We start from the raw sequence: 12,746 nt of genomic DNA on the forward strand, positions 1-12,746 counted from the left end.
TCATGTCAACCAGAGATCATTCGAAGATGGTATAAGAAGCTTAATGTCTTTGTCACTTTGTCCCGTTCCTGTTATAACAGCCTTGACTGTTTCCTAAGAACTTCGGTCTTTTCAGAGAAAGTTCTGAGAGTTTACAGTTTCAGAGGTTCAGTCCATTATCATCATGGCAGGAATGCATGACAGCATGCAGGCAGACATGGTGCTGCAGAAGGAGCTGAGGGGCAGCAGGAAGTGACCGAGACACACTTCTTCCAACAAGGTCACTTCTACTCCAGCAAGCCTACACCTCCTAATAGTTTCCCTCCCTATGGGCCTATGGGGTCCACTTTTATTTAAATCACCTCACTAATATTACTCTCTGTCAAGTTTACAGTGGGAATGAAGCTGATCCTCTGAAAAGTAAGGGGAACTCATCTCTCAGACTTGAATAATTCTTTTAAGCTGCTGAACCACGCTCATAATGAAGTGTGGTGTTCTTTCTGTATGCAACTGCCCCAGTGCTCTGTGCTCCTGATCTGTTCTTCTCCTCTCTCTGAACTTAGCTCTCTGAAGGAGAACAGTAATTGGGGACCACGAGGGACAGAAACAATTTACAACTGTTAGTAAGTGAGGGAATGTTGGGAAGGAGGAAATCTCATTTTGGGGGGCTTGCTGGGTACAGGTATTTGTTCCATAGTTCCATGGAGTGACAGTATACCCATATTTAATTGCTAGCGTGGAGGTTGGTTTCACAGTCAGGGAGAGAAGAGGATAGGTATGACTGTGTGAGTTTATTGCTATTGTTTTGGCTTCTACAGGTAAAGCTAGAAATGCTACTGTGGTTTTACAAGCCTCTACCAAGATTGTGTGTAAGCAGCCAAAGTGATGTTATTTGAGAGGACCTAGGTATAGCAAAGTGTTGAGACCTCTGGGTCTTCACATCTTCAATGAGTCCTTGAACACAAAACTCTGTAACTGAGAAAGTTATCAACCTGGCAAAGCGAGGAGGCTTCTACTCAGAGTTATCCCATAAAGTTTGGACTCTAATTCCCGTTGTTAGCAGTTACTCCAACTTTTTTAATGAATTTATTTATTTATTTATTTATTTATTCATTCATTCATTCATTCATTCATTCATTCATTTCTTTATTTAACTGTTGGGCTGCATTGGAATACCTGACCCCAGAAGAACTGTGACTCTATGCTATTGCCCTACTGGAAAAATCCAGTTCACCTTCCGTGTGTGGTGAAGAGAAAAGGATTCAAAGGACCTGCTTATCAAATGGAACTGGTAAAATCCCATAAAAACTCTTGAATTCCCCATCACCAGCCTTTCTAGATGCAAAAGCTACATGATAATCACAATAACACTGAGATTCCATCTCACCCAAGTAAGGATGGTGCAATAAAAAAATAAAGAAATGATAATCAATGCAGACAAGGATGTAAATACTCCTAGGTGGAACATAAACTACTTCAGCCACTATGGAGATCAATACAGAGCCTCCTCAAGACCTAATCATAGAGCTACCATATGCTTCAGCAAAACCATTGCTGGGCATGTGCCTGAGGGACTCTAAATCACTGACAGGGATAGCTGCCCATCAGTGCACATCCATGGACACATCTGTGCACACCGCAGCACTATGCACAGTAGTTCAGAGCCAGAGCCAGTGCAAAGCCTTGATGGATAAAGGATAAAGAGAATTTGGTATATTATACAGATGTAAAAAGGAATTTTACTAATTTTTAGTAAAGTGATCAAAAGTTAAATGTCATTGGCATGATGGGCAAAGAACCATCACGTGTTCTCTTGTATGAAGAATCTAGGTTTATATACAGATCAATGAGAGAGCAGAACAGGAGTATGTGGGAGAAAGGAAGACCCAGAGGGAAGGGGGGGCAACTGGAGAAGAGGAGGAGAGGGGGAAGAGATCAGCGTCACATTGTCATGGGTTCTCTCACATGCAGAGCGAGCACACACACACACACACACACACACACACACACGCATACATGCGTACATAAAGTGAAAGCAGCAGCGTCAGTGGATCAGTAGGAAGAGGTGCAGGGAGGTTTATGAGAAATGAATAGTACACATGTGTGAAAACACAAAAGACTTATTATTATACACTTATTTTAAAATACTTAAAAGATCTTTGTGTGTTTATTACCAGTTATCTAAAACAGAATGCACAGCTATTGATCTAAATTAATTCCACCTGTATTAAGACTAAATTACTCATCATGGGACTAGACATTTTAGTAAGTAAATCTGAAAGTCAGTAAATTATTTATTCATAATTTATTTGTCATTATCTTGGCAGTGAATAATTTTCACAAAGATAATCTACAAACAGATTGGGCAGGGCAAACTGATTTTCACAAATCTGGGAAGCCTTCAGTGTAGGATTCTGTATCGCATCATTGGCACCAAGAAAGCAGAAATCAAATGCTACGTGAACACTATGAAGCCACCAGAACAAACAAGATGAAGGTCAGGTGCATAACTGGGCCTCAGGGGCCACCACACTGCTGACTGGAATGGAAGGTGCTAAAGCCACATTGAGAAGCAGCTGGGCCGTTTCAGGCGATGCTATAACACTGTCACCCAGCTCTCCACCTTAGGGTGGATGTTTGCACCTCATAGCAGCCCTATTTATGACAGCCTCACACAGGAAGTCACCCAAATCTGTGATGCATGGACAAGCACATTCCAGTGTGCCCCCTCAATGGTACCTATGCAGCAACAAAATGAACAGTTGACATTCACTACATGATGATTTACAAGACAATCTTGTTGAATGAAAATAGACAGATATGCAATTTCATTTGTATAATATAGGGGCACGGGCTGTTTCAAAAACCTTAATTTTTGTGAGGATCAAATAAGAAAAAATGTTAAATGGAAGATGAACAATCAATATGCTGGTCAGGAATCATTCACTCTGCCCATCTGTCTCTCCTGGCAGCCTTGTGAGAATCCATGACTTTAGCTTCTCCAGCTCAGTTTTGTTGAGCTCATGGTTAAGATTCGGAAGACTGTGAAACGTTGTGCTCACTCCTAGAGATTTCAGTTTTGAGTTTGTCTCCTTGCCCCAAGCATGCAGAACTAGGTTATCTGCAGAGCCGTGACACTGGAAGAGCTCAGGGAGCATGCGGCCACCTTGCTGAAGGTCCTAAAGGAAGATGTGAGACAGCCCAGTTAGGCAGTCAATCGGAGAAGACCATGCCTAGTTCACCACAGCTCCCGTATGTAGAGGAAGCGGGTGTGGAGGTGGTACAGAGCGAGGTGTGTGCCGAGGTGTGTGTTTATGCCAGTGAGCAGGCCTCTGTGAGGGATGTGTGGGTGTGTGCTCAGTGTTTCCACCACTGAGGACTCTTCAAAGGCCAGTGAAGCATTCCCTCAAGAACTGGATGGAAATGCAAGGACAGACTTCTTCGTGGGGAGACTAAGAGGAAGAAGTACAGAGCTGAGGCATAATTGAAGAGAAAAGCCACATTCTACTTCCCTGTTCAACTTCTGGTCATGAAGCTGTTACACCAAAGTGCTAGCTTTACAATTGATTTTTGAGTAGACTCATAACAAGCCAGTCCGACTATTGTCTTCTACATTCTTGTTTGGTATAAAGGATTCATATAGTACTAAGCATACCCTTCGTCTCTAACTGCCCTTTTCATGGGGTACTTGCTGAACACAGAGGCCTCCTGGACTCGGCATGAATTCCAGGAACTATTAATCTGTATCAAGTAGGCACCACATTTTATTGCTTAATTATCAACTCAATTTTAGTTTCATTGTGCTTATGTTTCATGTCACATTTGCTTATTTGTTATTTAAATCTGGAACTTACCTGGTAAACAACAGATGCTTTATTCAGAAAACCAGAAAGAACAAATACTCCTGCCACATCTGGGTGACTTCTGTATGCTAAATGCATCGCCATGCAGCCTCCCATAGAAAATCCCCCTACAGGAAGAAGCAACGCACGTGCTTATTAGAAGACGAGGAGCACACACGTGGTCCCAAGGTACTTCACAATCAAACAGGTCACTACCAATCGTTCACAAGCATTTTAAAGACTCTGGAGATATGAAGGAGATATACTCCTAAAAAGAACGTCAGTTGCCATCTTAGGCTGAAGAGACACCATGGCCACTGCAAATCCTATAAAAGAAAGCTTTTAATTGGGGTTTGTTTACAGTTTCACAGGGTTGGTCCGTTATCATCAAGGTGGGCATCATGGTGGCAGGCAGGCAAACATGGTGTTGGAGAGGAAGCTGAGAGCTGCACTCTGATCCTCAAGTGAAGAGATGGGGACAGGGTGTGGGGGAGCATGCCTGGGCCTGGAGTAGACACTTGAGACCTCAAATTCCACCACCAGCCCAGGGAGACAGTTCTTCCAACAAGGGCATCTACTTCTACTTATCCTTTCACCCAGTCCCACTCCCTGGTGACTAAGCCTTCAGAGTCATGCTTCTCTTGCCTTAGTCTTCTTAAGTGCAGAATACTGCACTAGTGACTAGAACTAGGCAAATCAAGACACATAGAGACCTATGTGTCTCCTAATCTTCAGTCTACTGCCCTACTTCACATAATAAAGTGAGATCTGAAACCCATCAGAAACCATCATGTAGTAATTTATAAGATAATCCCTCTCTACATCAAGAAGCCTGAGGCCTGAGGAAACAGGTACTTTAGTAAAAGGAACTTTTATTTGCCTGAAGCAACTGTTGTCTCTGAGGCTTACAGCCTCTTTCTGCTAACCTAGCCCTAGTCTTGGAAGCTTCTAGCTTCTATACAATCTTAGTTAGGCTTAGAATGCTTTCAGTCTCTGAGAATTACTGCGGAATAATTTCACCCTTTCTTGTTTTTTCTGATCTCAGCCGGTCTGGTTCAAACTCCTCTCTAAGCTGGTCTACTCAATCTGGCTTCTCTTTGGCCTCTGACTTTTTGCTTTGCTTGGCTACCAACTAACTCTGGCAATCCATTTTCATCTTCTAGCTCCTTCTGTCTTCACTTGTGTCTAGTTTGTTCTCTCTCTACTGGTCTCTACAACTCTCTTAGTAAAACTGCCTCTTCCCCTCTCTGTATTATCCCTTAAGTAGAGTAGCTTCCCTTTCCTTTCTTGTCTTGTGAGAGTTGGGCATATCCTATTCTGTCAAATCTTTCTCTGGTTCGTCACTTTGTCTGCCACACAATTAGACATCACTTTTAAACATAGTGGTTCCTTCTACAAACTAACTTTACCTTCATTGTTTGTGATTAAAGGTGTATGCTAAGGGCTGAGCCACCCATAAACAGAAACAAGTTTTTTCCAGTTCACAGTCTTGGAGTTCACAATATAATCAAACATCCTATAGCAAAGGTTGCCTGCTTAAAGGTATGTCCTTAATTTTAGGTATAAAGACTTCTGGGATGCAGATCACTGTGACAGAGCCAATATACGTTCACTTAGCCTTTGAATATTTTCTTCCTCTGGGAAAGGCAACTGCTATTAATTAGGCTAGCAGATTGCAAGTTTTAGATTTGTCCTAAAAGGCACAATTTGTAAATAATAATGCATGATAAGAACGAGTATTATGCCTATAATTTTATTTCTCCAGAGAAAAATGACAGGGGCTCACTGGTAGCACTACAATCTAGAGGTTTAGTGACTAGACCAATGTGGACAAGAGACCCCTTAAAGGATGATAGACCCAGCAGCCTCCTCAGATACAAGACAACAAAGGAAGTTTCTGGAACAGCTTAGTGCAGGAAGAGGGAATGTGCATATCTTAAGACACTTAAATGTAGCTTGTCTCTACCTTGTGAGTCTTCCCAGATGGAAGAGCTGGTGGACTATAGCTATGTGTCTGTACAATGGCGCATCGTCCATGTGTCTGCTTTGGACATATAGAACTCGGTACAGACAAGATCAGCATCTCCAGCAGTTGAACATGCATGTGTGCAGAGTAGAATCTCAGACTTACTATTTCATATGGCTTTTCTGTGGTTCTAAGCTTCAGACTTCTTTCTTTTGAAGTCTCTATGCAGTAGCTACATAGTAGCTAAGCAAAATTCTCATTTTTCATTTGCTGAAAACACACTAGTTTGCTGAGGGTTACAAACCTCAAAAGGAAGAGGCAGCTCTTTCTTCAAGTGTCAGAAACTGAACTGGCTGAATGTTTACAACCCATTGAGTGGTATCTCTATTCTCCTTTGCATATACTCCTTAACTAGTTTCTCTTTAACCACCCAGCCCAGTATAGTGCCTGGCACATGATGTCTACTGAATACTTAAGTCAGTATAACCAAGTCCACATTGGGTGGTATTCCTCTATATTGCCAGCACAGAGGACATGAAGGCAGGATAATCAGGAGTTCAAGGTCAATCTAGGCTATATGAGATCTGACTCAGAACCAACCAACCAACCAACCAACCAAAATATGACAATTTAATATCTTAGAAATTGATATGTTAGCAATAATGTATACACTTCTCTTAATATTTTCCTAACTTAAAAGTTAGATTAGATACAATTTGCAAAACATAAGAAAATCAAGAAGAAGGAAGACCAATGTGTGGATACTTCATTCCTCCTTAGACTAGGGAACAAAATACCCATGGAAGGAGTTACAGAGACAAAATTTGGAGCTAAGATGAAAGGATGGACCATCCAGAGACTACCCCACCTGGGGATCCATCCCATAATCAGCCACCAAACCTAGACACTATTGCATATGCCAGCAAGATTTTGCTGAAAGGACCCTGATATAGCTATCTCATGTGAGGCTATGCCAATGCGTGGCAAATACAGAAGTAGATGCTCACATTTATCTATTGGATGGAACACAGGGCCCCCAGTGGAGGAGCTAGAAAAAGTACCCAAAGAGCTGAAGGGGTCTGCAACCCTATAGGTGGAACAACAATATGAACTAACCAGTACACCCAGAGCTCATGTCTCTAGTTGCATATGTAGCAGAAGATGGCCTAGTCGGCCATCATTGGGAAGAGAGGATCCTTGGTCTTGCAAACTTCATATGTCCCAGTACAGGGGAACGCCAGGGCCAAGAAGTGGGAGTGGGTGGGTAGGGGATCAGGGCAGGGGGAGGATATAGGGAACTTTTGCGGTAGCATTTGATATGCAAATAAAGAAAATATCTGATAAGAAAAGGTAGATTAGAATGAGGATTAGATTGAAAATATGGGAACCTTACTTTTAGTTTGCCCGAGACAAATCCTACCTAAATGTCTGAATAAATTCATTAAAATCTAGGACTTACTTTCCAGGAAAACTGGAGGGCTAGAGTTGATAGCCTTAGCAATTTCGATCAGGTTTCTAAACAGCATATGTGGTAGGTAGGCACTAAAACTTGAGTCTTCAAAAGCTTTCAAAGTTTACATTTCTCATAACTATACAAATCCATTCTTCGCAGGGGAGTAAGAATCAGTGTCTCAGGAGGGAATTACAGCTACTCTGCCCTCATGCTTGATGCTGGGAATACTCACTCTTCTAGCTCTTCTTTTGTCTCTTAGCCAGTTATATACATTGTAAAGGCAAACACACTGTGAACCACAAGGGATATCTCTAAAAGGGATTCTGTGGTGTGAGTGTGTGTGTGTGTGTGTGTGTGTGTGTGTGTGTGTAGGGGTCAAGAAGAGAGACACACATAGATGTACACAGAGAGAGAGAAATAGGGAGGCACATACACACACACACACACACACACACAGAGAGAGAGAGAGATAACACAGAAACAGGAAGGTGTGTGTAAGTGTACACTCACACACGGGGGGTGGGGGGAGGACACAAGGCTCAGGAGAAGAAGAAAGGAGGCAGGCCATCACACTGACACAGTGGTAATTCAGTCATAGCTGGATGTTTAACAGTTCCTCTCTAGCAGGGTAATACTCTTTCACAGGAGGAATCATAATAAATCATACTAGAAACCGTTCCTAGCATTTAATTTCTTGCTGGAATTTATTAAGTGGATCTTTATTAAACATAAAATTCAAATGCCAGACATTGTGCACACGGCCGCTTCTGCTACTGACACTTTAATAAGGTCTTCGGGAGAGAGCATAAGGAGCTAGCATTCACTGGAGAAGAAAGATCTCCCTATGCTTGGAACAGGGCTGGGCACAGCAGGAGTGTCATAAATATTCACTGGATAAATGAAGTTAATGTAAACTAAAGTTTGAAAAAGATACTTCTGCAAGGAGGCAAATTTATTGTCAGGAAATGTCATTTTCTGGCAATTTAATTTGATATGATAATAAAGCTTTTACAAATATGTGCATGGTTGAAGCTAGGAATGGTGGTGCTCAGGTGGAACAGAAGCTCTCAGGAGGAGAAGGCAGGGGAACTGTGAGCTTCACAGCAACTCGAACAACAATGCTCACAAAAGGAAAGGAAATCTGGAGTGGGGGATAATGATTGGACTGTAAAAAAAAAAAGATTAAAGATAAAAAAATTTTTAAAGAGACAGAGAGAGACAGAGAGAGACAGACAGAGAGAGAAAGAGAGAGAGAGAGAGAGAGAGAGAGAGAGAGAGAGAGAGAGAGAGAGAGAGAGAGACTCGGTCCTGGACCACTAGAAAAATCTCATTGCATATGTCTGATCTGAAGCGCTCTTCTGTCCTGAGTTGGATATTTGGGACCTCAGCTGTTGCAGTGAGCAATTCCACAATGAGCATTATGGGTTATGTGCAAACATGGCAGTGACTTAAGAAGGATCTGTCTGCTGTCGATATACACCAAGGCTACACAGCTATTCTTCTCTGAGAAACTCAAGTCCTTGAACTACATTTCCCCACACACTGTACATGATCATTTCAAGGACAGCTAGTGTGATGAGGAAACCAAATTTTTGTGTTTAATCATTAAGTAGCTTAAATTTGAACTTAGAGAGCCACGGTCACTGGTGGCAGCTGGACTCCAACAAGGAAGAACCATACCAGAGAAAACAATTTTTTTAAAATCCAACTCATTAATTCATGAAAAGATAGTCTTGAGTCTAAGATAAAGATCATAAAAATAAAGTATAATAAAGCAAACAAATAGGCCAAAATATGTTTTAAAGTGACTATAAAACCATAAAACTTTACACATTAGGCACTTTTGACAGTTCATTTTTAATAAGTAGGAAATCTAGTGAGTTTATGTGGCTTCAGTGTCCTTTGATAAGACTAGCCTGAGAAAGAAAAAAAAGAACAAGAGAGAGGGCAGAGGTGGGGTGGGACAAGAGGAGAGAAGAAAAAGAAAAGAAAGCACAAAAGGTTTCTCTACACTTTTATCCCATGTTTCTATATCTATCTCACAACGGAGAACATATTTCTATATCTCACAATGGAGAACATATTTCTATATCTCACAATGGAGAACATATTTCTATATCACACAACGGAGAACGTGTTTCTATCTCACAATGGAGAACGTGTTTCTATATCTCACAATGGAGAACATATTTCTATATCTCACAATGGAGAACACATTTCTATATCACACAACGGAGAACGTGTTTCTATCTCACAATGGAGAACGTGTTTCTATATCTCACAATGGAGAACATATTTCTATATCTCACAATGGAGAACATATTTCTATATCTCACAATGGAGAACGTGTTTCTATATCTCACAATGGAGAACATATTTCTATATCTCACAATGGAGAACATATTTCTATATCACACAACGGAGAACGTGTTTCTATCTCACAATGGAGAACGTGTTTCTATATCTCACAATGGAGAACATATTTCTATATCTCACAATGGAGAACGTGTTTCTATATCTCACAATGGAGAACATATTTCTATATCTCACAATGGAGAACATATTTCTATATATCACAACGGAGAGCGTGTTTCTATTTCTCACAATGGAGAACGTGTGCAGATTGAAAAGTCCCTAACCCATTTACAGTCCAGTGAGGTCATCATAGTTCCCTACTTGCTGGCTTTGACAACACTGTCACCTTTAGCATGGGGCACTGTGAAAAGGAACTTTGTATATTTTCTCTCAAAGAAGAAACTGAACACAAAGGACCAGTCATTTGAGTCAATTTTCCATCTAGGAGTCTAAGTTCCAGCCTACAATATGCTATTCAGTAGGTAAATAGAAAATAGTAAATTCATTGTAGGTAATGGTTATAGTGGGCATTTATAGTTGCTGGTGAAGTATTTAAAGTACTAAGAGGTAACAATTTAACATATATTTAAGATTAACAAGTTGAATAAAACATGTTAAAAATAATAAACTTGGCTTTATAAACTCTTTGTATAAAATTAAACAGAAACAATCTATAAAAGACTCTATACTGGGAAAATTAACATGTTCTATCTCAAAGCAAATTCCTAAGGACAAAACAATGAAGTTTGCTATCAAGGGAACAGATTTTTGTTTAAGGTAATAAAAATCCCAGTCCCTCTATTTCATTTACATGGCACTCTAGAATTCTTTGAATGTCAGGAAAGGCTCAAACGTTCTGGGAACAGACACCTCACAGTTACTGTGTCTATTTCTGCATTTCATCCTACAAAGCTTGCAAGTTATGATATTTCCACTCTTCCACAGACAAGTGCTAGGACAACAGTCCCAACCAAGCCTTTAAAGGCCTGGTAAGTGTTGCTAAAGGAATCCTGAGTTGTTTTTAATTAGCAAAAATACATCTATTTGCACTTGTATAGCATGAACAATATTATCATTCAATATGTTTGCCCCAGGGAGGGCTTGGGGGTTCAGAAAATTGTGTTGCTAAGCTGCATCCTGTGGATTCCAGATGCCCCTGTTATAATTCAATTTAAAATCCTATATTTTTCCCAGCACTCGGGAGGCGGAGGCAGGTGGATTTCTGAGTTCCAGGCCAGCCTGGTCTACAAAGTGAGTTCCAGGACAGTGTGGGCTATACAGAGAAACCCTGTCTCGAAAACAAACAAACAAACAAAAAAATCCTATATTTTAAATCCTATTATAATGTTAACATAGTAATTACAATTCACTCTGCAATGTGCTTCCTCCATAGATAAAGCAAATAAAGGAAACCAATACTGAGATTCTTAGTACCCAGTAGGTTTTCAATTTTTATTTTAACAGTTGAACGCCCTCCACATTGTACCCTGCTTTATCTCCTGTGGATCCATAACATGAGGAGTCTTTGTGTGGGATTATGAAACCTATGAAAGTTAAGATCTAATTTCATAATTTGATGAATACTTGTTGAGTGACTTCTATGTATAGATGGTGAATTTAATGGCTTCATAATATGCAGTTTTATGACTGGACCATAATTATTTCACTGTGCCATTCATGATGAGTATATAGATCACCCATGTGACATACATGTGGTCCTGTAAGTACATTCTCCACCATACTGTAAAATTTTGATCATACACTTATAGAATCACAATTCTGGTAAGAGTCGGGTTCTATACATCCTGGATCAAAATTGAACCTAAATTATAATATGTTCTCTTAAAAAGTTATCACCACCTAGTGGCCACAAACAGATTCTAATCATGGTAGAAAGTTCTTGACTAAATTAAGGGGCTTGGGTTCTAGGCTCCCTCTGTGCTGCTCATAATCTCTGAATTTTTATCCCCTCACTGGTGGAATGAACACAACTATACCCTAATCTCCTCACTGCAAGGCTCAAGCTGGACAGCTGCATATGGGAGAAAGGCTTATGAATATTTTCCATACAAACAGGAGTGGTGTATGATGGCTGCTATGTGCTAAGCTGAAGAGTTACCATCATCTCTTGATTGCCCAGCATAACAGGGCACACTGGAGCCTCTCACTCTCCATTTTGATTTCTCTTCTTAAATAAAAATATACAGAAGTCCATGACGGAAGCCCGAGAGGTATGGCCTGGCTATGAAATGTGCTTCTATTTTACACATGGCACTCACAGTGAATGAGCAAGAACCCCAGAAGGCAGGCTGCTCTCCTGCAGTATAGGAGGTAGAGCTGCTCCTGCTGAACACATCTGGTCAACCTTCAGAAAGTAACTGGAAAGTTCATAATTGTATGCTTGTGTTTCTTCTAAGTTTTATCATAACCTTTATAGACTCCTGTGATTATAGATATGTTAAAAACAAACAAACTATACACTGTTTTACATTCTCATTTCAAATGATGAGGATTAGTGAATATCTCCAGAGACAATTCCTGTACTGGCTTACCTGTGTATCAGATGTGTGCCCCCAGCAAAGCTTTACCTACCTTTTCCTTTACAGCAGAAGCTTATTAATGTTGCCTGTTAAGACAGTAATGCATGCCCTTTGCATAAAACTTGGAAAATGAAATCTTCATAGCCTGTTCCACAGTCGGCTGTAACCTTCTTTGGAACCATTATGTCTCTGTCTTTTCAATGTCATGGTGTCAGTTCATTGGTCCATGAATCTCCTTATCTGGTTATATCCTTCCTGATGTCCTAGAAACCTGCACTTGTCATCTCCACACTGTGGTTGGCATCCCTCTGTAGTGAACACCCCATCAAGCTGACATCTCTCTGTGTGAACATCACATCATGGTTGACATCCCTCTGTAGTGAATACCCCATCATGGCTGACATCCCTCTGCAGTCAGCATTCCATCATATCACCTGTTCTCTGTGTATCACTTGGTGACGCTAAGTCCTGGGATGCATGCCGCACTGTTTCTTGGGAATGGAACAGGTTTCTCCCTTGTTTACCAAATCCTTTCCATGCTTTAAGATAAGACAGAAGGTTATTTTTCTAGGAAGAAGATGTTCTTAACCACTAAGATCTATTTTTGCCTC

At 40.7% G+C, this 12,746-nt stretch overlaps 1 protein-coding gene across 2 annotated transcripts in view; it reads right to left on the reverse strand.

Moving 5' to 3' along the window:
• Positions 1 to 2,121: 2,121 nt before the first annotated feature.
• Positions 2,122 to 12,746, reverse strand: part of Lyplal1 (lysophospholipase-like 1) — a 29,579-nt gene continuing 18,954 nt past the window's right edge. Inside the window, exons 4-5 of one of the 2 annotated variants that reach the window (NM_146106.2) lie at positions 3,834 to 3,949; positions 2,122 to 3,158 (exon numbers count right to left, since the gene is read on the reverse strand). In NM_146106.2, the coding sequence (NP_666218.2) occupies positions 2,919 to 3,158; positions 3,834 to 3,949 (356 nt within the window). In that variant the 3' untranslated portion in view covers positions 2,122 to 2,918. The remainder of the gene's footprint in view (positions 3,159 to 3,833; positions 3,950 to 12,746) is intronic. The other variant, XM_011238910.2, reaches the window with a different exon arrangement.

This window comes from Mus musculus, chromosome 1 (assembly GCF_000001635.26).
Source record: "Mus musculus strain C57BL/6J chromosome 1, GRCm38.p6 C57BL/6J".
In the NCBI taxonomy this organism is placed as follows: Eukaryota; Metazoa; Chordata; class Mammalia; order Rodentia; family Muridae; genus Mus; species Mus musculus.